The following is a 25,658-nucleotide window of genomic DNA, read 5'->3' on the forward strand; positions in this document are numbered from 1 at the left end:
GGACTGCCTGATGCTTGAGAAACCTATATGCAGGTCAGGAAGCAACAGTTAGAACTGGACATGGAACAACAGACTGGTTCCAAATAGGAAAAGGAGTACGTCAAGGCTGTATATTGTCACCCTGCTTATTTAACTTCTATGCAGAGTACATCATGAGAAACGCCAGGCTGGAGGAAGCACAAGCTGGAATCAAGATTGCTGGGAGAAGTATCAATAACCTCAGAAATGCAAATGACACCACCCTTATGGCAGAAAGTGAAGAGGAACTAAAAAGCCTCCTGATGAAAGTGAAAGAGGAGAGTGAAAAAGTTGGCTTAAAGCTCAACATTCAGAAAACTAAGATCATGGCATCTGGTCCCATCACTTCATGGGAAATAGATGGGCAAACAGTGGAAACAGTGTCAGACCTAGACAGCATATTCAAAAGCAGAGACATTACTTTGCCAACAAAGGTCTGTCTAGTCAAGGCTATGGTTTTTCCAGTGGTCATGTATAGATGTGAGAGTTGGACTGTGAAGAAAGCTGAGTGCTGAGGAATTGATGCTTTTGAACTGTGGTGCTGGAGAAGACTTGTGAGTCCCTTGGACTGCAAGAAGATCCAACCAGTCCATCCTAAAGGAGATCAGTCCTGGGTGTACACTGGAAGGACTGATACTGATGCTGAAACTCCAATACTTTGGCCACCTCATGCGAAGACCTGACTCATTGGAAAAGACCCTGATGCTGGATTGGGGGTAGGAGGGGAAGGGGATGACAGAGGATGAGATGGCTGTATGGCATCAATGACTCGATGCACATGAGTTTGGGTGAACTCCGGGAGTTGGTGATGAACAGGGAGGCCTGGCAATGGCAACCCATTCCAGTACTCTTGCCTAGAAAATCCCATGGATGGAGGAGCCTGGTAGGCTGCAGTCCATGAGGTCACTAAGAGTCGGACACAACTGAGCGACTTCCCTTTCACTTTTCACTTTCATGCACTGGAGAAGGAAATGGCAACCCACTCCAGTGTTCTTGCCTGGAGAATCCCAGGGATGGGGGAGCCTGGTGGTCTGCCATCTACGGGGTTGCACAGAGTTGGACACGATTGAAGGAATTTAGCAGCAGCAGCAGGGAGGCCTGGCGTGCTGCAATTCATGGGGTCACAAAGTGTCAGACACGACTGAGCAACTGAACTGAACTGAACTGAGAAAAGGTGATTCTACATAGTGTAAATGCTGGGCCTTCACCCTCGCCTTGGGAACTGTCAGACATGTCCTACGTTCTATTAAACAACCCTGTGGCTACCTACACTCTTTAGTTCTAGGGAGAACTTCCCTCCAATGCTGAACATCCATCCTCCTAACAAATCTGTCTTTCTCCTTCCACAGGGTTTTTCTCTTCCTGGAAGATTTCTCACCTGATTAAAGTACTCGTTATCAAAAGATATTTTAGCTGTTCCTGACTGTCGAATTCCAGAGCCGTAATCAGGAGCTTCTTCATCCGCTAAGCACGAAAAAAAAAAGCAAGGATGAGACGACATATGGGGCCGAGGGAAAATGACTCATTGAATTACAAAATAAACAGAAAAGTAGTGGAAACTTAAGGTCCCAAAAATTTAATATAAGAGGATATACTAAAGAACAAGTCTTTTGCATGAGAAAGAATGAGACTAAAGCAGTAAGATCAAATAGGGTTTCCACCTCCACTCAGGGAAACATACTGCTCTCCTTGCTCAAACAAAACTAGTTAATAAACAATCAGTTTGATTCTTGATACTGCTCAAATATCATACTTAGAAATACTGTTCCCTTTTCTTGGTGAGACTATATGCAATAATACTCAATAAATATTTGAAAATACTAGACTGAATTTGTGGAGACCACCATAAAGTCAACACTGGTGACTGTCACACATTTCCATGGGGAAAAGCTGAAAGGTCATTAAATACAGCACAGCATTTGGAAATTAAAACAGAAAAGCTAACAGGGAATAGCCATGTTCTTTCCTCAGAAGGTAGGATGGATCTTGGAAAAGTGCAAAGTATCAAAATCTTGATCCACGCATTACAAAACTGCAGCCAAAGCACAAAATGTCTAGCTGTATATCCTGAGAGAAAAGTAGGCAAGAAAATGTCTGAAAATCTTGTTACTCCTGAAGCAGTTAAAATCCATTATTTGAAATGCAAATGACTTTTATAACGTTAATCCAAGAGTTGTTCCTCATGGTAAAGGAAATCCCTTCACCTCATTATTCAAAAATAGCAGTAGGATCTACTACAAACCAAACAGGATCTACCTGTGAAATTTGGGAAGAAGAGTTAGAAAAGAAGCTGTAAAGGCTCTCTTTGAGACAGTCAGATGCACCACAGTTTGTTTTAAAGTGTGTAACTGAAACATGGCCCATACGGAACCGGCCTCCTTTGTCTCAAGGCAAAGAACCCACAGCTTTCATTTCAGAAGAGGGGCACCTACCTGCAATGGCCTGCACAGCCACACGCAGAAATCCACGCACCTCGCCCTTCTCACTGACAATGGCCACCCTATGAATCAGGGGCACGGGGTACAGCAGGTTGCTCAGGTAAACAAAGGCCCTAGAGACAGAAACCAGGAGACAAGCATCTGAGCATCCCACAGACAGAGAGGCTGGTTTTCAGATTTACTGAGAATATCTTCATGAAACTGTGAGCTGGCTTCTGGGCCCTGTCTTACGGTTGACGCTCTGTTTTGTACTCTCAGACTGTCTCCGGATGTATTTTCAGCACAAATAACATATAAACAAATGCAAATGCTTGTGAAAGATCAACTTACACTAAATTACTCCCTATAAAAATTACTACAACAGGTAGAGGCGTTAACAGTTGGAAGTAGACTTCTAAGATATGAATACTGCTAAGGGTGGGGAAAAGGGAACCCATTAAGGAATTCAACCTTTTCATGTAACTATATAAAGAGGTTTGGTTTTGTTTTTCCCAATAGATAAAACAGAAATCAGGAGACCAAAAAAAACAAAGGCCAGAGAAATGTGACTGAAATACAGTTAATAACTCTAAAATAGATTTCAAGTCACAACACTGTGGGTCTTTATTTTTACCCTAAGAAATGACTATATTTAGGCAAGGTGACTGACACATATGGGGAGAAAGGCTATGAAGCCAGAAATATCTGTTAGTGAGCTTGTAGGAGATTCAGGATGGACATCAACAAAATTGCTAAGGAAGGAGACACTGATCCGCAAAGGGTAGCTTTTGCTTCCAGAGCCCAAAACTTTACTCAGAAATCAGATACACAAATAAGACCTAACATTTTCTACTTCAGATGAACTAGCGAAGCTGTATCACACTGGTTCTCTTTTTATCTTCTTTCATAATTTTGTAGCTTTTTATTTTTTTCTTTAAGCAATACAAACTGGTGATCACAAAGTTTGGGTGTTTATTCCAATTAGTGAATGGGAAACAACCTAGTTCCTACTGTTGCTCCTATCTTCCCACTTGGTATATGCTGATCCTTGGAAATGAGACAAGACAAAAGGTAAACATTTACATCAAGAAATCAAATGTAACCCAATGTGACACATACAGGCATACCTCGTTTTATTGTGCTCCACTGTTTTGCACTTTGCAGATATTGCATTTTTTATAAGTAGGTTTGCGGCAACCATGCCTCCAGCAAGGCACCATTTTCCCAACAACATCTGCTTATTCCATGACTCTCTGTCACATTTCAGTAATTCTCATAATATTTCAAAGTTTTTCATTATCATTGTATTTTTTATGGTGATCTGTGATCTTTGATGCTATTGCTACAATTGTTTTGAGATACCACAAACCACACCTATACAAGACAGTGAACTTACTCAGTAAATGTGTGTTCTGACTACTCCACCAACAGGTCATTCCCCTGTCTCTCTTCCTACACTTGAGCCGCCCCCCATTCCTTGAGACACAACAATATTGACATCAGGACAAGTAACAAGCCTACAATGGCCTCTAAGTGTTTAAGTGAAAGGAAGAGTTTTATGTCTCTTACATGAAATAAAAAGCTAGAAATGATTAAGCTTAGTGAGGAAGGCAAGCTGAAAGCTGAGACAGCCTTAAAGCTAAGCTTTGTGTGTCAGTCAGCGAAGCGGTGAATGCAAAGGAAAAGTTCTTGAAGGAAATTAAAAGTGCTACTCCAGTGAATACACAAATGATATAAGAAAGTGAAAAGGCCTTATTGATGATTATAAAGTTTGTGTGGTCTGGATACAAGATCAAACCAGCCACAACACTGCTGTAAGCCAAAGCCTAATTCAGAGCAAGGTCCTCTCCCTTTAACTCTGTGAAGCCCAAGAGAGATGAGGGAGCTGCAGAAGAAAAGTATGGAACTAGCAGAGACTGGTTCATGATGCTTACGTAGACACTGTCTCCATGACATAAAAGTGCAAAAGGAAGCAGAAGTACTGACGTAGTTGCAGCAAATTATCCAGAAGATCCAGCTGAGATAATTAATGAAGGTAGCTAACACTAAATAACTAAAGAGCTTTTTGATGAGGGTGAAAGAGGAGAGTGAAAAAGAGCTGGATTAATACTCAACATTCAAAAAAAATAAGATCATGGCACCTGGTCCCATCACTTCATAGCAAACAGATGAAGAAAAAGTAGAAGCAGTGACAGATTTTATTTTCTTGGGTTCCAAAATCACTGTGGATGGTGACTGCAGCCTTGAAATTAAAAGACACCTGCTCCTGGGAAGGAAAGATATGACAAACCTAGACAGCATATTAAACAGGAGTACATGACTTAGCTGACAAAGGTCTATATAATCAAAGCTATGGTTTTTCCAGTAGTCATGTACAGTTGGATCATAAAAAAGGCTGAGCATCAAAAAATTGATGCTTTCAAACTGTGGTGGTGGAGAAGGCTCTTTAGAGTCCCTTGGAAATTGAACTAGTCAATCTTAAAGGAAATCAACCCTGAATACTCATTGGAAGGACAGGTGCTGAAGTTGAAGCTCCAATACTTTGGCCATCTGATGCAAAGAGCTGACTCATTGGAAAAGACCCTGATGCTAGCAAAGATTGAAGGCAAAAGGAGAAGAGGGGTGGCAGAGGATGAGATGGTTAGATAGCATCACTGACTCAATGGACATGAATTTGAGCAAATTCCAGGAGACAGGGGAGCCTGGCATGCTGTAGTCCAGGGGGTTGCAAAGAGTTGGACATGACTTAGCAACTGAACAACAACAACAAAAATAAATAACAGATTTTCTTTGCAGATGAAACAGCCTTCTATTGGAAGAAGATGACATCTAAGACTTTCAGAGCTAGAAGGAAGTCAATGCCTAGCTTCAAAGGACAGGCTGACTCTCACTAGGGGTTAATGCAACTGGTGACTTGAAGCTGAAGCCAATTCCCACTTACCATTCTGAAGATCCTAGGGCCCTTAAGAATTACACTAAATGTAGTCTGTGTCCTATAAATGAAACAATGAAGTCTAGATGATCAGCACATCTTTTCACAACATGCTTTACGGGATATTTTAAGTTCACTGTTGAGACCTTTATTGCTCAGGGGCAGGAGGGAAAGAGTCCTTTCAAAATATTACCACTCACTGACAATGCACCTGGTCACCCACAAGCCCTGATGGAGATTAAGGTTTTCATGCCTGTTAACACAACACACACTCTGCAGCCCATGGGTCAAGAAGTCATTTTGATTTTCAAGTCTTATTATTTAAGAAATACATTTTATAAGGTTACAGCTGCCATAGACAATGGTTTCTTTGATGGATCTGAAAAGGATACGCCATTGTAGATGCCATTAGGAACATCTGTGATTCATGGGAAGAAGTCAAAGTATCAATATTAACACGAGTTTAGATGAAGTTGACTTCAACCCCCATGGATGACTTTGAGGGATTCAAGACTTCGATGGAGGAAGTTTAGTGCAGATGTGGTAGAAACAGCAAGAGAACAGGAATTAGAAGAGGAGTCTAAAGACGTGACTAAACTACTGTCTTATAAAACTTTATGGGATGAAGGGTTGCGTCTTATGGAGGAGCAAAGAAAGTGGCTTCCTGAGATGGAAACTATTTCCAGTGAAGCCGCTGGGAAGATTTTTGATATGGTGACAAAGTATTTAAAATACTACATAAATATACTTGATAAAGCAGGGGCAGGGTTTGAATGGACTGATTCCAATTTGGAAAGTTCCACAGTAACAACAACACAGTGGGTAAAATGCTATCAAACAGCAGCCTCTACCAGCAGAGAGTCTATTTCACTGAAGGTTCAGATGACGGCTAGCATTTTTTTTTTTTTTAGCAATAAAGTATTTTTAAATTAAGGTCATCATTGTTTAGTCAGTAAGTTGTGTTCAACTCTTTTGCAAGCCCATGGACTGTAGCCCACCAGGTTTCTCTGTCCATAGGATTTCCCAGCCAAGAACACTGGAGTGGGTTACCATTTCCTTTTCCAGGGAATCTTGGATCAGGGATTGAACCTGCATCTCCTGCACTGGCTGGTGGGTTCTACACTGCTAAGCCACCTGGGAAGTCCAAATTAAGACATGTATGTTGTTTTTTTAGACACAATGCTTTGCACACTTAATAGACCAAATGTAATCTAAACATAACTTTTACATGCACTGGTAAATCAAAAAAGGCATGCAACTGGCTACTGCAATATTTGCTTTTATTGTGGTAGTCTGGAAACCAATCAGCAATATCTCCGAGGTATGCTTGTATGCATGTCTGCACCTTTTCCTGCTCTGAATCTACTTTAAAACAAAGCAAAGGAAGATGGAGTAGATTCTTGGGATTTCAACTCAAAGAAATGAAAACAATTCTGAAAACAGACAAAAACACCACAGGAAAACAAATGTTAATAAAAGTAAAAGAGCATAAATGAAATATGAATGAAAGTATAACCAAAAAAAAAAAAAAACCCCACAATTGCAAGTGAACATGGAATCAGATGAAACGACATCTGCTTCCCTTTCAGTCTGCTCCAAAGGTGGGGGAGGGCAATGCTAAAAAAGAGGGCTAAAAGCTGTATGGGGCAAAAATCTTTAAATGAAAAGTCTGAAAAGGATTACAAACAAGACTCTCAAACATCAACTACTATGACAGAGTTTAAAGACTAAGAATTTGGCTTAAGGTACTAAATGAATCATTTTACTTCCAAAGTCAGCACACATACAGACCACCTTCATTTTCTGCCAGCATTCCAGCCACTGCCCCCTTCCAATCCCTTGACCATTAAAGAGCCATGGCACATGCTCCATCCCTGTCTGCTGTCCTCTCTGAGCTCTACTACCCATTTCAAACCTTTGATTTCACATCTTCAGGTCTTATTTCAAATACCACTCTCTTAGGACAGGTCTCTCCAATGTTTTATGATCTCAGTAACACACAACTCCATCACTGCTATGATTTCCATTTACTTATGCAATCATCTGTCCATCTCACTCACCACACGGAAAACCCGTGAGGGCAGGAACCATGTCTGGATTTACTTGCCATTGTCTGCAGACGGCCTGGCTAGATTTACTGAATAAATGCACTCAAAAAATAGCTGTTGAATAACTGAATATCTATGGACATAAGTGAATGGGAAAATGATTTGCTGTTTGTCTTTAAGTAGAAGTGGAAGATTTTTCCGGAAAAACAGGTTAACCAGAGGTAAGAAGCAAAACCATTCAACTTTATATTGGGTTGATTTTCCAAAGTCATACTCATAATAGATATTAACTATATAGGACACGTTTAGATTCTTAACCATACTTAATTTATACAGCTGTTTTCATATTTAAAAGTAGCTATTCAAAAACAAGAACCCTTTTTTTTAAATTATTTTTTTAACTTTTTGGTTGTGCCACATAGCATGCGGGATCCTAAGTCCCCAACCAGGGAACAAACCTGGGCTCCCTGCAGTGGAAGCTCAGTCTTAACTGCTAGACCACCAGGGAAATCCCAAGAAATAAGTACTATCTGAGCACACAGTAAAGATGAGAATCCCCTTTCTATCTATGGCAATGGCTACTTCAAATGTGTAAGAATAGAAAGTATCCTTGTGGATTTCCCTTTTCAGAGAGAGAACTCTAGAATTCGAAGGCAGTGGTATGGGCATCGGCCCTGTGTCTACACAACCCCACAGTCTCTAGACAGCTTTTTGTCCTGTGAGAACACAGGCTCTCCAACCCAAAATCAATGCTCTGGACTTTATAAAAGCTCTCTTACAAAGCTTTTAAAACTGGTATTTTTATAGTTATTATTCACTCTAGAGAATCCTTGTACCCTGATCTAGCAGACTGAAAGAGAAGAGGGATGAGAGAGGGGAAGATGTAAAGGATATATTAGCATAAAGTTCTGTGAGGTTACATAAAAAGGGAAACAAATTCTGTCAACACAAAGATAATGAAGACCAGCACAATTACAATCCTAGTTACAGAAAGAATGTCAGTTTAGGTACTTAGGTCACAGAATAACACAGGAGACCTTTAACCAGAAGACTAGCTTAAATACTTCACATTTCATCCCAAGTGATGACGGATGATTCATAACATCCCAGCATGCCATAAGAGAACAGCTAAAGGGACAAGCTCTTTTAATTTTCATATAAAAATTCACCAGAGGCAGCCAAGGCCATGAATCAAAACCTACAAATGGAATTTTTTAAAAAACTAGAAATTTTATGTGAATTGTATTTGTAATTATATGTCAATAGGGGAAATCTAATCCCATGAATCACAAAAACAGCAAAGAAGTTACTCCTCTTACACAGAGAGTGACCGGTACCTAACTAGGTGACGCTGTATTGCTATGAATTGTCTGTAGGTAAGAAATGCCGTCAAGGGCGAAAATAAAGAGCCAGGCTTCACTCTGCTGACCACTACGATTTCACCTCCTCCCTACTGCTTTTCTTGCAAAGTCAAGTGAGTTTCAGAACCAGGGAACCCAAAGAAATGGAAAAGTAATTCCTAAGCCACAGTTCCACAAGTAATTTATTTGAAAATTGAAGTAGAGGTGACTGCCTTATACCTACACTTCAATCTGATATGATTAAAAGGAGAGAAAATACATACATCTCAAGGCAGAGAATTTCCCCATTAAGTGGGATTTTGACTTAAGTTTTCCATACAACTGGCTCAAAATACAAATGCTTCCAAGCAGAACTCTTAACCAGAATACTCACTCTTCTAGTATGCATGAAAGAATAGGAAAGAATAAAAAGATCTATAAGGCTCTTTCTTTTTTTTTCTTACCTAACTCTCTATTTCACACTTGAGAACCCAACAGGCCTCAGTTTAAATTGTCAGCCCTGTTAGGTCAGGGTTTTTCCCAACACACCACATAGTGTGAAGCCACCTATTCTTCATTTGTGATGATGCAGGACAAAAGTGAGCACCGTGAGAAGGTAAGAAGCTGCACAACCAGCACCAGGACTGAGCAGTTTACCAATAAAAACTTGGTTCCAACTTCCGACCCTCTTAGAAAAGAGGGTAGGAACGGCCGTAAAACCAGGAATGCATTATGGCCCCTTGATTCATGCACAGAACTGCCTTCCTCAGTTTTAATATAAATCAGCTCCTCTGAAATCCTGAACATCTGTTCCCGGCATACACCAGGCAATATTCATGGCTGTATAATCCCTTTACATTTATTTATGGAAAATCTGAATAAATGCCCCTTAGCCATTATAAAACCCTGAGGCTGTCTAATATTCCAACCCATGGTTATAACTGAGGTCTCCATTTCTATCAAAAAAGCATTTATTTTCTCCCTTTCCATAAAGCTGATTATCTTCTACATTTAATTCTCACCAGGTAACCAACCAACACCATACTATGAGGTAAGCTTTAGAACCTTACACACCTAGTGGGTCAGGAGACTTGCTGCACTTTAGGTTTATTTTTAGATAACTGGTGTTAACCCATTAACACTGAAGTAATTTCCCTTTATTTTTAAAGGGTTCAACAAAATATGGTTTTAAAGTACCACTGAAATTAAATTAATACCTCGAAACATAGTACTTTTTTTAATCCAGTGAGTGCTGCACTGCTGAATTTGTAATTAAAATTACTTAAGCATGAAGACTGGAAGGATGTAGACAAAGACCCCAGTATGAGGAACATGTGCATGAGAGCTCTGCATCACTGACAGATGGGGCCAGAGACAATGCCTCAGTTTGGCAGCTAAACTCAACACAAAGCAGTGTCATGGAGCACTGAACAAATATCTATTGTTGACGGTTTCAACAGATAATTTTATGAGATTCATCATTATAATGCCTACAGGTAAAATCTTAGCAGAAGCCAAAGATCCATGAAACTGCAAAAGAAAGGTATCCATCTGAGTTAGATGAAGAGGGAATTTCATGTTCCTGATTTTTTTCTGGGCTCACAGACTATGCAAGAAATAAACCTAATGCTACCCCTGACTCTGCGTTTGTCCCTGTGATTTCTGCTGATGCCAAGAATCCCTTTCTCCTAACATTGGACTTGCTCTGCTCTCCCTCTCATATTGCTCCCTTAGGCTTCCTCACTCATATTCCTACAAGAGGAAATATCAGACCACAATAACATTTTCCAACTCCACAACAGTGTGACTCTTGGCTTTAATTACTTTCTCCTCTGGGGTCTCCTCCTTCAGAACAAAATTACTAGGCATGTAAGACAAGGGATTCTCCATGTAAAGTATTCACACACTGCCACGTATGTTGCACTGAGGAGGCCAAGTAGCTCCCAGACGCTGCCCGAGGGCTCTCTCACCCGCATCATGAATTGAACTAGATTAAAGCAAAATTGTCCAAAATTGCATAAGGAGCCTCTTTAGAGCAAGAGCTGGTCCCTTTTCGCCTTTCTCACTTTAACCTCACCAACCTTCCCACTAAAATGAACCATGGGGACCGGTCGTAAAACGGGTCATGCCCGTCACTGAAGAGATCTGAGCCCTCCTCCGTCCCTGCGTCAGAGCCGGTGTCATCCACGAACGCCTCCTCATCAAAGTCCTCCATCTCCTCTTGCTGCTCGTCAGCCAGCTCAGTGATGTCGGAATCGGCCGTGGAAAAAGTGGGGGAGGGTGTGCGGTCAGCAAGGCGCTCATTCACACAGCCGTGGAAAATGGGGGAGCTAGACACCAGGGGACACGCCGATGGACACAGCCAAGGAGAGAGGAACAGTCGGTTAAACAGGAAGCTACAGGTGCCAACAGGACAGAACCCACTGAGGAACCAAAACAAAATAAGCAAGTGGAAAAGCAAAAGGACAAAATAAGCATAAATCATCTGGTTCAGGTGAAAGGGAACAAGGACTGATCCTTAGAATAAGAAAAGCAAAGGAAATACATGAGTAGAATATGCCAGGTAAATAACGTGCTGTAAAACATTTACGTTCCCCTATTCACACAAAAGATTAGCAGCCAGGCCTCAAAGGAGCCACTCAATATCAAGTGAAATAACAGAGTTTAAATCTTTATTCCAATCTCCATGTCATTGTGGAGCAGCAAACAAAATGGATGAATGATATATGGCAAAGTAGGTATATACCTTGATTGGGTAAGATGTGTCTGGCCAATTCATCTCTTTAAATAAAAACACACTCTACTATCAGAGCAGAGTGAAAAAGACTAATTTCATTTCTACAAAATACTACGACTTCAGCTTCACCTTTGAACCCAGGTCCTTTAAAACTGTCAGAAAGTTTTCTCAATCAGAAAATAATTCAAATTCTGAAATCATTAAGGTGAAAACTTATATTTCTCTGCTTTTAAAATTCCAAATCTCTAAGAACTTGACAAACATGGACTCACATTCAATGCTGACTAAGGTATACATAAAAGAGGTGCAAGTGGGCTACTCAGGTGTGCAACTATTCACTCTTGGTAAAGAATAAACTGAGATGCACTGTTTTAAAAATTAAAGTGAGGACGAGGCAGGTCATGGAGAAGTGGTAGTCTGATAAACTGCATGTCATACTGTGATTCTGAACCATGTTGGATACAGACACAGGTTTTCTTTTTCTTTTAATTCTATCTTGGTCAAGAGTAAGACATTTTGTGAATGAGTTGAGAGGCAGGAAAAACTGTCAGCTACTTTGTTTCAAAGTCTGAGACTTAAACCTGCCAGCTGGATAAAAGGGAAGGAAAATATACCAAATGGTACAGTGGCTATGTGTGAGTGAATAAGATTATAAATGGGGGCTTTTTTGTACTTTTTTTCTTTAACTTTATGTAATACCTTTGAGGCTTTAAACAATTAAAACCATTACCTGAAAAGAATAAAATCATCACATACCTTCCCACAAGTTTGAACCAATGGAACCGATCATAAAATGGATCGCTGCCAGTCATGGTGGTCTCACTTTCATCTTGGGTGCTAGAGGCCATCTCCCCTGCTCTGTCATACATCTCTCTCATCAAATCCAGCCTCTGCCTGGACAGTAAATGTAAAGTGCACTGGGTTAGTATCACAAGGTCACATCAAAATTTCACACTGGAAGGATCTTTCACGCAAGGTTTTATAAAGCTGCTCCCACCATTTAATGATATTAAAAAAGAATGAAGGCAAAAAGCACAGAAACTCTAACACTCAGTATCCAAAGTGTCAGAATCTAGAGAGAAGCCATCAAGAAAGTCAAGAATGGCCATCTAATCTCTACTGAGTCCCAGGATAAATGTAGTTCAATGGCATATGGTATCTCAAACATACTGAAACAGCACAAAATACCTCATTATACTAAAGGTAAAGGAAGCTATGCTATTTCATCATCATCATGAGATCCAGGACAGAAAAGATGAATAATTACTAGATCTAAGACAGAAACAGATATTATAAAATTAAAAGTTAAAATATAAGAGGGTCTATCGAGGGTTAATTAATTTTAATTCCACCCCCTTGCCAAATTTGCATGCCATCTTTGCACAAGCGCCATGTAATCTTTCCTTTGTCATCTCAAATTTAGTATACACGCTGCCAAAGGAACATTATGGAGGGTAAATGTAAATCACCTCTACAAATGACAAAGATATTCACAGAGCACGATTTGTTCACTTAGAAGAAAACGAATGGACAGTGCTATTACCAACATCAGCAATAGCACTTAGATGCACAAAAAGGAAGCAATGGCAACATCACAGAGAGAAGAGCCCACGTGAGCAATTCATTATTATTTTCTAAATAAAACAATTGGCTTTATATGTAATGTTTTCATACTTAAGTTTCTCCAAAGACCAATAATGTGTTGCTCCATTTTTCAGATCCTGAACTTCTACAGCTACCACTGTACGAGGGAAAGGTCTGTCTTCCTGAGTTTTTTCAGTCTCAGTGGGAAGCAGTTCAGGAGGCAGAGGGGAGTACAACGTGTCCGTGAGCAGAACAAACTGAAACTGCACCTAAATGGACAGAAGAAACCATGGACAAACAGGCTTTTTGTTTTTCCAAGTGATGTTCAGAAACAAGGCAACATAATCAGGCCCAAAGGGAAAGACGTCAAACAGCAGCATGTGGTCAACAGCTTTTGATTCAGTGAGAAACGTGGCTACTTATATATTAATCATTTAGCTATTTACAGTCTTTGTTTTCCTGGCCTGGCACAGTGTTTTTGCACAATCTAAAATCTCAATAAATATATCCTGGTTAACTGAACAAAGACTTCCATAGAGAACAGAAGGTGGACCCAGGACTGCATCTCCAAATGAGAGCAGGTAGACATGTGCTAAGGTTTTCTGTTAAATTCAGAGGATTATGACTGTTACTCTTAAAAGTGTCTACTACACAAAAGTGCTTTGCATTCATCATGTCATTTATTTCTTAGTAACTCTCTATTTTTTTTTTTTAACCAACCATTAATGAAATGCTAGGTACAGCTATGAGAAAAAAAGACCTAGCCCCTGCCATCATTTAATCTATTTAAAGAGAAAAATAGTTAATATATAAGCACAAAATGAGATGGAGTTACAAAAGAATAAGAGGTCTTATTCCTATTTCATGAAACTAAAAATACAGCCCTGGAAAAACAGAATGATTTTTCCCCAAAGTCAGGCAGTGTGAGATCTTACCTACTTCTCAATACTGCCCCCTCATCCTATTCCCCGTAATCTTAGCAGTCAGGAGACTGTCAAACAGAGGGACACGCAGAACAATGAATCTATGCTGCGGTGTGATGTTTCTGGCATCACAATCACCATGCGTAGACACTATTTTGGCACTGTATGTATATTCATTCTCTCACCCCTCAGGAAATCACAAAAACCCTGGGTGGCAGGCCTAGTTGCCAAACTCCTTCTGCAGATGAGGGACTAGAGGCCCAGGTTACGAGAGTTAAACAACTGGGAGAGTTGGGGTAGGAACCTGGCTGTCTGGTTGCAGAATGCATGTGCTTGTCCATTACACAAAACTGCCTCTCAGAGCCTAGTAGAGGAGAAGGCACAGAGGACTTAAAGGTGCCAACTTAATGGAAGAGAACTAAAGGAAAACTGAGATTTTCAGAAGCCAAGAGTAATATTTTTCTACTGATATGCTTCTTTAACTCTCATCAGGAATACAGTCTCCTCATATATAAAACAGGCTAGAAAACATGTTATTTTAAAAATCTCATTTAACAAATACTTAAAGACATCACTTTGCCAACAAATGTCCGTATAGTCAAAGCTATGGTTTTCCCAGCAGTCATTTTGGATGTGAGAGTTGGACCATAAAGAAGGCTGAATGCTGAAGAACTGATGCTTTCGAATTGTGGTGCTGGAGAAGACTCTTGAGAGTCTCTTGGACTGCAAGGAGATCACCAGTCAATCCTAAAGGAAATCAGTCCTGAATAGTCATTGAAAGGACTGATGCTGAAGCTGAAGCTCCAATAGTTTGGCCATCTGACGTGAAGGGCAGACTTATTGGAAAAGACTCTGATGCTGGGAAAAACTGAAGGCAGGAGGAGAGGAGGGTAGCAGAGGATGAGATGGTTAGATAGTATCACCAACTCAATGGACATTTGAACAAACTCTGGGAGATAGTGAAGGACAGGAAAGCTTGGTGTGCTGCAGTCTATGGGGTCCCAAAGACTCAGACATGACTTAGCAACTGAACAACAACTAGTACCTACTTCATTCCAGGCACATGTTAAATGAAGGCATATATAAACCTGTTTCACAGCAAAAAGCTGCCGAGTTCACCAAAGGGAAAGGTGACCTTAAAACGAGGACCATGAAGCCCATCAGGCTCAGCTCTGCCTCAGGATGGTCCCTGTTCCCAAAACCTCCATTACCTTCTTCTTTAGTTCCACACTGATGGCATTGGCCTCCTTTAGGTAAACGGCATTGCCCCAGAGTAAGTCCCTTAATGAGGTGAATTGGTGAGACTTCCACTTCCGGAAGGCCCACTGGGCCAGCTCAAATTCATGTTGTGTCCACGGAACTGAAAGAGCAAACCAGGTGTACTTAATGGTGGACGCATAACTATGCAGAAATTACATCCCTCCTATACCTCAGCTTTTTAAAAAAATCAAGTTACTTTCCAGTTTTTCTTTCTTTTCTTTTAGATACAGCTCTGTGTGGTTTATCATAAAGAAAAACCCTTAGTCTGTTGTACAACTTGAAACAGATCTATTTTCCTTTCTAGTAGAGGAAAAAGAAGGTCATATTTCACATAGATATTTAAAAATAAAGAATTCAGTGTACAAATTAAAGAGTTTCTTTAAGGTTACTATGAAGCCTTGAGATTACTGAAGAGGTTGGGTGAAAAAATAAAATATGATGAATGTTCACACTGCATTTTAATTTCAACTAAGAAATTCTAGAAAACTTAAGACAGGTAGGTATGACAAAACAATGTGATGAGCAATCTGCCAGAAAGAGATTTAATACACGCTTCTATATTCCAAAGTCCTCACGGGGAAATCCCTGACACAAACCAGCAAATAAAACAGAGCATCCTGTTTTGTTCTTTTTGGCCACACCACTCAGCATGTGGGATCTTAGTTCCCTAAACAAGGATCAAACCCTCACCCCCTACATTGGAAATGTGGAATTTTAACCACTAGACCACCAGGGGAATCTGTAAAACAGAGCATCTTAACAAAGATTAAGCTCTTTATCTGCTTGTCACATATATATAAATTTCATATGTATGGTCATATGAGACAGTTTATGTAAACTGCCCAAGAGATTTCTACAGAGACTATGCTCAGAAACCTTGGGTTCTAAGAGACTATTAGTCCCAACCCCACCTCACAGAGTACAGCCTGGACGCTTAGCCTTGAGCATCTTTTAAATCATCTTTAAACTGGCTCAGGAATTTGACAACACAGATTCAGAACATCTACAGAGCAAAGTTTCAGTCTCTAGATTTCACCTTCTTCCTCCTCCTCTTCCTCTTCAGTTGTTTCTGCAGCCAGGGATCGCGTCTCCACCTGCTTCTGCAAGGCCTGCAATTTACTCTCATAGTCCTGAACGAAAACAAAGAAGATAACATGTAGGAGAGAGAGGAAATAGGAGGGAAAGAAAAGAGAAATGCAAGGAAGATTGGGCAAGGGAGAGACAGCAAAAGACAAAGAAACAAGAAGACAGCGGCAAGAAGCAACAATAAAAAGACAGACATACCGAGAAATGCTTCTGAACAAAGCCATAAAGCACCCAAAATAGTCTGCACTGGGTAAATGCTTTAAAAGATCTTGTATTCTAGGGAATTTAACTGTAGTCTCTCTTTCTACTCCTTAGACTCAAGAGTTCTTTATTTGGGATTACAGTAGAGCAAAGGGGGAATTTTCAAGGAAAAAAAAATGCATGTGTCCCTTAAAGGTTAAAATGCATTTAAATAGTATCTTAACACATCCAAAAATACCAAAGAAATACAATACTGGAAAAGATTAAGTTCACTAATATTGCTAAGAGTTCCAATTATCTGTTTGGATGGGAGAAAAAATTCAGATTGTAGACTCTGAAACTCTCTATGGATGAAATATTACTATCTTTGCAGATGTAGGATAAGTTTAGCTTTCAGGGAACCTCAGTGTTGAAAGAACACAGTGTTATTAGGATTGAAATAATCGACATGCTGCAATTATTTATTCAATAAAGAAATTTTATATCAAATTATACTGTTATAATATAAAATGTACTATTATATTACAAATCATATTCATCCTTCCTTTCTTCCTTGTTTCCATGCACTCTCAATAAGTGTGATATTGCTACTATTAGTGAAAAATAAAATGGTTCTTGGGGGACTAAAAAAAACTTTTTAATGTATAAAACACAAATATACACACAGTATGTAAACTGATACCTTGTATATCTGAGGTATTAAAATGGCATAGTGGGGAGAGAAGAGGGAAAAAAATGTCTAAAACGCTTCCTTGGCGTGTTCATGAAAAAAAAAAGCTTGTGTTTTTTGACAACAAAACAAGTTAAGAAAAAGACCTTCACACAGTAAAATACCAAATCACAGGGTTAAGCACAGCATTTAAAAAATAAACTATTAGGCTTCCTACTTCTCTAGGAGTGGCATGATTACAGGCTGTAAAGAGATAGAAGGTTTAGGTACGACCATGTACTGTTTTCAAACAAAGCTCTCCAAGTCACAAATCAAATATTCCATGCATAAAGAGGATCACTGAAAGCCCAGTTAGCAAACTTCATCACAAAAGAGGCTCCCAATGGTGATGCTAAGAAGGATGCAAATATTCTCCAGGCTCTAGTCATTTATCCTTTGGTCTCACAAAGGAAGCTTTCTCTCTTTAGTGGAGCTGGCAGTGACCAAGAGTCAGCGAAATAGCTCTTTAAAGACATCTCCGGGAGCTGGTGATGGACAGGGAGGCCTGGCGTGCTGCGATTCATGGGGTCGCAAAGAGTCGGACACGACTGAACTGAACTGAAACATGCTTTTTAGGATATCATGTACTGTGGGGAAAAAAGAAAAAGAAAAATGTAAAGTACCAGGTATAAAGACGTCGGTTTTGCTCCTGGAACCTGATCTTACTAGTCTTATAATTCTGGGAAAGTTAATCCTTTTAACACCTCATTTTGGCCTTTTTTTAAAATGAAGATTTTATTATTCCACCTGCCTAAATTTAAGGTAGGACTGCAGGAAGGATGAAAGGACAAACCATTTAAAAATTTATGTGAAAGTCCTGTTAAACGGCAACATACTATCAAAATGACAAGCAGCGTTTTTTGAAAGTTTCTTTTCTACATACATCCAGCCCTCCATCTTGGTTTCTAAATACCATTCTCCAGTAACAGAAACCAGGGCTCCTTAGGAAAATGACTGATTTCGGATTTGGAGCAAGGAAAATACAAGGTAACCCCAGAATATCTTGTGCCAGAAAGCAGAGAGTACTCAAAGACCAACAGGACCATTTCAAAAGGACGAAGACTCCCACTGGTCAATAAATGATAATAACAGGAAAAGAATATATACCACGTTGAGTATAAAAAGAATTCATGAGACCACAGTGATACTGAAAGATGGAGAGAAAAAAGGGAAAGCTCTTCCTTACCAAAAAAACAAAAAGCCAGTTAATAAATGAAGAGGGAATGACAGAAAATCACTACTACAGTGTAACCCCAGATGTAGTAACTGAATCATCCAAGGATCATTAATACAAGCTACCACAACTGACAGAATGGAAAACAGAATATTCACACAATCACAAGAGCCTATTAATGAGAAAGCACTAGGAAAAAACACATTAACTAAATTTATTAAACATTACTGAAAATAGGACAAATTGACATTTTACATCTACTGATGTGAAGCAGATGGAAGCACACAATATAACATTTATAGCATTCTTAACAATGTTTAACCTAAATCAAATCTTGAAGAAATAATCAAATTAGAAAGTGACCTAGACTCTTCAAAAATACCTATGTAATGAAAGATAAAAGAAACACCAGAACCAAATGCAATTAATAAACCTTGACTGGATCTTGGATTAAAAAAATGTACACACTTTTAACATTTATATTTAGACAATTATAGAAATTTGAAAATTACCTGTATATTACATGATTTTGAATCAGTATTAAATACTTGGATGGGATAATGGTATTAAGAGAATATCCTTGGTTTTAGGATATTTATGTGTATGTAGGAGTAAACTATTGGAGAAGGAAATGGCAACCCACTCCAGTATTCTTGTCTAGAGAATCCCAGGGATGAGGGAGCCTGGTGGGCTGCAGTCTATGGGGTCGCACAGAGTTGGACACGACTGAAGCGACTTAGCAGCAGCAGCAGCAGCAGGAGTAAACTAACATGGTATCTGTAACTTATTCTCAAATGATTCAGAAATAGTATATACATATGGGTATACAAAGGTTCACTGTACTTTTTTTTTTTTTTTCCAAAATAAGAGGTTGAGCTTTTTTTTTTAAAAAAAAAAAAACCTATGTATGACATAAGATTCTCTCAGCAAAAAGAGACTGTTGATTTACCTAAAGAGCATCAGATGGAAAAAAATGTTAATATTTTAGCTTGAGAATTTTTTTTTCATTTTTGCCCCAATTTTTAAATTATAGCAATATACACACAACATAAAATTTGCCATTTTAACCATTTTAACGCATGAAATACACTAACAATGTTGTATAACCATCACCACTGTCCATGCTCCAGAATTCTTCATCTTGTAAAACTGAAACTTTTCGTCCATGAAATACTAACTTCTACCCCTGCAGCCCTCAACCACCATTCTGCCTTTTGTCTCTATGATTTTGGCTACTCTAGGTATCTCAGATAAGTGGAATCATGTATGCTTGTGACTTTTTGTGACTGGTTTATTTTTGAGGATTTCCTCAAGAACAGGATTACACCATGAGTAAGATAGACAGCTGGTGGGAAGCTGCTGTACAGCACAGGGAGCTCAGCTCGGTGCTCGGTGATGACCTAGAGGGGTGGGGTGGGAGAGGCGGAGGGATGTTCAAGAGGGAGGGGATATGTATATGCATACAACCGAGTCTGTTGTACAACAGAAACTAACGCAACATGGGAAAGCAATTATACTTCAATTTAAAAAAAAGGAAAAGAGAATGAGTTTACAAGCTGGTCAAACTACCAAATGAAGACAAAATCCTTAGATTCTGACAGTTAAAAGAGTGACTTTTCCTAAAAGCTGTGGTTGTGCTTTAGTGGCAGCAAAGCTGACATAAAAAGATGTTCAATAATGCTGCTGCTGCTGCTAAGTCGCTTCAGTCGTGTCCGATTCTGTGCGACCCCATAGACTGCAGCCCACCAGGCTCCCCCATCCCTGGGATTCTCTAGGCAAGAACACTGGAGTGGGATGCCATTTCTTTCTCCATCAATAATATAGACCTAAAACTTTAACTGCACTTTGACCAGGAAAAATTTCTATAAGCAGTTGGTAGTCCAAATGTCAACGAAAGTGAAGTGAAAGTGAAAGTTACTCAGTCATGTCCGACTCTTTGCAACCCCAAGAACTACTCAGTCCATGGAATTCTCCAGGTCAGAATACTGGAGTGGGTAGCCTTTCCCTTCTCCAGGGGATCTTTCCAACCCAGGGATTGAACCCAGGGCTCCCGCATTGCAGGTGGATTCTTTATCAGCTGAGCTATCAAGGAAGCCCCCAAATGTCAATACCAATTCTTGAACTGACCTCCTCTTCCCCAAACCAGGCTGCATATGAGCTTCCAACAAGGATATTTTGATTGTTAACCAGAAAAATACTAAGCCCTGGATTTTCCTGCAATAAATGGATAAAGAGATTCAGATACTACTGTTCTGTCCACTTCATGGAGAAAATTAGAATCATTACAGAAAACATGCTAAAAAAATAATATATTTACCAACAGTCTTCTCTGTTTATAAAAAGTTCCAACTAACTGAATATATGCTCCATATTTATAAAGGCACTGCACTGACTGTTTCTTCTTCTAGAATGTTCTCTCCCACCCGACTATCTTTGTTTTCAAGCTTACTTTGTGCTAGGAACTGTTCTAAATGTTTAACATGGATTGTTCCAAGCATCCCAATAATGCTATGAAAATGTTTCTATTGTTATTCTTGTGTTAAAAAAGAAGAAAAACCTTAAAGAAATTAAGTAACTCTCCAAAGATCAAAATTAGCAAGTGGTAGAAAAAGAACCTGAACCCAAGCAATTGGACTCAGAGCATGCTATCTTTTTCAAAGAAAAACCACTATCCATTCATTCATTTGACAAATGAATACCATCTTCACTCCTATTATGTGCCAGATGCTAGGGATATAGTGAGTGGTCAGTAAGACAAAAGTTCCACTGGTGACGGAGATATAATAAACACTAAACAGACACAGTACATGCTATGATTTCAGGAGAGAGAAATGCTATGAAGAAAGGGAGTTATCAGAGGCCAATAGAGAGACGAGATAGGTGGAGGAAAGCTAAGATTAGGTGCTCAGGGAAGGTCTCTCTGCAGAGATAACATTTAATCAGAGATCTAAGCAAGCACTCTGAGATCTTTGGTGAAGGTTTCTTATTCCAGTCAAATTTAGCTGACAGCAAGCACAAAGGCCCTGATGTGGAGCTTGGAGTATTTAAGGAAAAGCAAGAAAACCGGTGCGGGTGGACTGGAGGAATGAGAAGAGTTGGAGAAGCAGTTGACAACTGTCAGATAGGGACTGGGTTTTGGACAAGTTTACAGGCCACGGAAAGGACTGTGGATTTTATTCTAAGGGTGTCACTGGTAGCCTAGAGCCAGGAAATCTAGCATATGTAGTAAAAATACCAATGTCCATGGAGAATTGCCTGTGGACTTGGAACAAGGCCAGGAGCCATGAAGCTGCCCCTGCCGTTTCAAGGGAGACGGCAGTGGCCTGGTCCAGGGTCTCAGCAGGTGACAAAAAGCAAATGGAGCTGGCATATGTTTTAGAGGCAGAAGAAGTGTGCCCTACAGATGAAGATGTGACCATGGGGTGTGAGAGAGAAAGGGAAACTGAGGATCACGCTTGAATTCTGGTCTGAGCTAGCTGCTCTGGTTTAGATAGTTCAGATGTGAGATGCCAGTTAACTCTCTGGATGTCAGGTCACAGTTGTGTGTTCGTGACCAGAGACTGGGGAAGGCCCAGGCTGGAGAGAGTATCTCTGAGAGTCAGCCGAGAGGGAGGCAGAGCAGGGGTCTGCAGACAGACTGCCTGCCTGAGACTGGACCTGGATTCCACTGAGCAACTGTGCGAGGATGGGAAAATATGTAAAATGGGATTAACAACACCTATACTTCACAGAGGAGGGGTGCTAGGAGGATTCAATGAGTTAATACATGTAAAATGTATTATATGTATTTGGTCCAAGTACTGTTGACCCTTGAACAATACAGGATGGGGCACTGAGCCTCCACGCAGTAGAAAACTTGCACATAATTTTACAGTCTGCTTTTGGTTTCCAAGGTCCCATACCTGCAGATTCAACCAAATGTGGATCTGTGGTACGTATTCGCTGAAAAAAACCCCACATCTAAGTGGACCCATGCAGGTCAAACATGTGTCTTTCACAGGTTCACTGTAAACGCTCAACAGGAGGTGCTGTCTTCATTATCACCTGTGTGAACACAGAAGCTGAGGCCACAGATATGTGTGAGGTCACCTAGAGGAAAGAGCAGATACAGGAAAAAAAAAAAATGACCTATCTCTGCGGCCACAGAGACCATGAAGGAGCAGCGAAAGAAAAATCAGAAGCCAAGAGAACAAAGGTTTCGAGAAGTAAAGAGCAGGCAAGCCATGTAAGATGCTAGAGAGATTTAGTAAAACGAGGACTAAGAAAACACCTGGATTTTCCATCAAGGAGACTCCTGGTGACCCTGACCAGACTGGCTGCAGCGGTGAGGTGGGAATGAGTCTGACTGGCCTGAGTTCAAGAATGGGGAGAGGAGACAAGAAAAAGAAGGTAGCCAGTGGGGAAAAGTACAGAAAACGCTCTCAGGAGTATTTCTAGAAAAAGGAACATACAAACACAGTGGCAGATCACAGGGAACACAACTGTTTTTGAAACTGGTGCTTGCATGCTGACAGGAATAATGTAGAAGGAGAAAATCAGATGCTGTGAAAGAGAAGGGGTAGGTGTACAGTAAGTCCTTCAAAAAACGGAATGAAGGGAACGAGGGCTGGGCTAAGACAGGAGCACAGACAGTTCTTCCACCAAGAGGAGGGAAGGCCAGGTATGGGTATGGATGCATGGACACACGCAGACCTGGACATGGGAAGAAAAGAAAAACTTCCTGATTCCTTCTCTTTCTCAAAATGAAAGTAAGCAGCTGAGAGCAAAAAAAGGCCATCTTTCATCTCCTGAGACGCCTGGTTGTAAACCTTCAGAGCATCCTGTGATTTTCCCTCAAGGCATTTGTCACAAACTATATGACCATTGGTGTGACTGTCTAATGGCTATCTCCTCCATGACTCTGTGAACTTCACGAGGCCAGGAACCGCCTCTCATTCACCACTGAATCACCAGCATCTGGCACTTGTCTGTCTAGATTCTAGAGTAGATACACAGTTGTGTGCTGATCTTCTAGTCAACAGTTCTCAGAAGCGTCCATGGGTTGCAAATCTGCAGGCTGAATCCAGACCACCACTTGTGTTTATAAATACAGCAGCTTTAGCAAAACACACCCACATCCATCCCTTTGCGTATCATCTACAGCTGCTATTGTGCTACAACAGGGGAGTTGAGCAGTTTTGATAAAGACCATGAGGCTCATAGGAGGCTTCCCAGGTGGCTCAGACTGTAAAGAATCTGCCCGCAATGCGGGAGACCTGGGTTCGATCCCTGGGTCCAATCCCTGGGTCAGGAAGTTTCCCTGGAGAAGGGAATGGCTACCCACTCCAGTATGCTTGTCTGGAGAATCCCATGGGCAGAGGAGCCTGGCAGGCTACAGTCCATGGGACCGCAGAGTTGGACATGACTGAGTGATTAACACTTACATATGAGGCCCACAAAGCCTAAAATATTTACTACCCGGCCCTTTACAGAAAAGGTTTACCAGTCTCTGTTCTAGATTGTGGTTCTCAAAGACAGATGCTGATCCAGCAGCAGTAGGAACAGCAGCATCACTTGAGATCTTATCAGAAACACAATTATCAGACCCCACTGCAGACCTCCTGAATCAGAAACTCTGGGGGTGGGCCCAGCATTCTATGTTCTCACATGCCCCTCGGAAGCTTCTCATGCACATGACAGTTTTGAGAACCACTCTTCTGGGTGACACACACAGATGGATGGTGAAGAAAACACGACAGATAAGGTACTTATTCTAGGTGAATTTACGTTTTCATGCAAGGACCAAATAAGCGCACAGAGTTAATATTAAACAGTGGGCTGTCCTGGGATCGGCTGCAACAGGAAAAGGGGCACGTGAGCATTGATTTGGAAGGGGAGTTAGGCACAAGGAGAAAGGATTCTAGTCTTGAGGAAGTGCCAAAGCCTAGAGGTGGGAACAAGCTTGGCAAGCTCAAATAACAAAGTACTTGCACAGTGAGGGAATGTTAAGACATGAAGTCAGAGAGGCAGGCAAGAAGCCAAAACACAGACCCCCTTGGAGGCTACAAAGCACCATGGGAAGCCACTGGAGGCCCCTGGCACTGACTTGTTTTCAAAGGATGATGTGGGCTGCCGTGTGGACAATGGTGTACAGAGGTCAGGAACAGGAGAGAAGAGACTCGTTCAGAGGCTACTGCGGTACTACTGGTGAGAGACGATGGTGTCACGATGAGGGCATCTCTGAGGAGATGGCATTGAAGGTAAAAATGAATGTCATAATTCTGGGTTTTCCAGTTAGGCTGCTTTTGACATTAGAGGCTTGGCTCTTTTTGCTAATACTGCATTCCTCTTTTCACGGTGGATTATAATTAGCAAGCAATAGCTAGAAGGGAAACATCCATGTTCCAGTTGTTGTCAACACCTTAATTTACTCACCACTGGCAGCACCATGCAGACACAGCCTCAGATCTATGCCTCTGGGGGCCCCATAGCATCTGTTCTTAGACCTGTGCAGCCCCTGTCTTTTCCTATCTCTCAGGCCTGTTTTGGTCTCATTTACTTTATTTTCCAATCACGGTTCAAGCAAGAGCCATTCACCACCTCATGAGATATATACACAGGCTTATCCCCACCACAAAATGATTCATTAAGTCTATCTCCAAATAATCTATCAGTCACACCCTCTCTCCCTGCCTGCTTGGAAAGCATCATTCCTCATTTAGTTCCTCCAGCAAGTTCCCAACTGAAGCACTGGGCTCTGAATCTGCCTTCTTCCAACTCATCCTCCCACCCAAATTTTGGCCATTTCTAAAAGGTTAATCTGACAATGCAATCTCCCTGTAGAATATGTGTTAGCTTCCATCACACTCAAGACAAAATCCCAAGCCATGGCATGGGATGCCATTAACCCAGCATGCCAGTCTGGCCCTTGCCCCCTCTCCCCAGGTCCACTCATCTCTCATCACCCTCCAACACACAGCTGTGTTCCAACCACCCCCAAGTCACCTGCAGGTCCCTGGGCCTGACACACTTCCTCCTTCCCTCTGCCATTCTTCACCTGGTACACTGGCACTTGTGCTTTGGGATTCTGCTCTTGGCTTAGGGCTTCCTCTTTCAGAAACCTTTTCCCACTCTGCCCACGCTCACTCTGTGCATATCACTACACATATTATACTACACTGGAATCGTCTGTCCTGTCCTAGAAATGGTCAGATATTGGCCACTTTTCCACCAGTTTCACTGACAGTAGA

The 25,658-nt window shown here is 40.8% G+C and overlaps 1 protein-coding gene across 14 annotated transcripts in view; it reads right to left on the bottom strand.

The window, feature by feature from the left end:
* KIF1B (kinesin family member 1B) overlaps positions 1-25,658 on the bottom strand; it is a 154,722-nt gene that overhangs the window by 40,180 nt on the left and 88,884 nt on the right. For 8 of the 14 annotated variants that reach the window (XM_004013733.5, XM_042257269.1, XM_060396491.1 and 5 more), the window contains 7 exons: positions 16,296-16,389; positions 15,211-15,359; positions 13,167-13,345; positions 12,249-12,386; positions 10,837-11,085; positions 2,451-2,569; positions 1,397-1,482 (listed from right to left, as the gene is read on the bottom strand). In XM_004013733.5, the coding sequence (XP_004013782.2) occupies positions 1,397-1,482; positions 2,451-2,569; positions 10,837-11,085; positions 12,249-12,386; positions 13,167-13,345; positions 15,211-15,359; positions 16,296-16,389 (1,014 nt within the window). The remainder of the gene's footprint in view (positions 1-1,396; positions 1,483-2,450; positions 2,570-10,836; positions 11,086-12,248; positions 12,387-13,166; positions 13,346-15,210; positions 15,360-16,295; positions 16,390-25,658) is intronic. The other 6 variants (XM_012187343.4, XM_060396494.1, XM_060396492.1 and 3 more) reach the window with 1 other exon arrangement.

This window comes from Ovis aries, chromosome 12 (genome assembly GCF_016772045.2).
Source record: "Ovis aries strain OAR_USU_Benz2616 breed Rambouillet chromosome 12, ARS-UI_Ramb_v3.0, whole genome shotgun sequence".
Classification (NCBI taxonomy): Eukaryota; Metazoa; Chordata; class Mammalia; order Artiodactyla; family Bovidae; genus Ovis; species Ovis aries.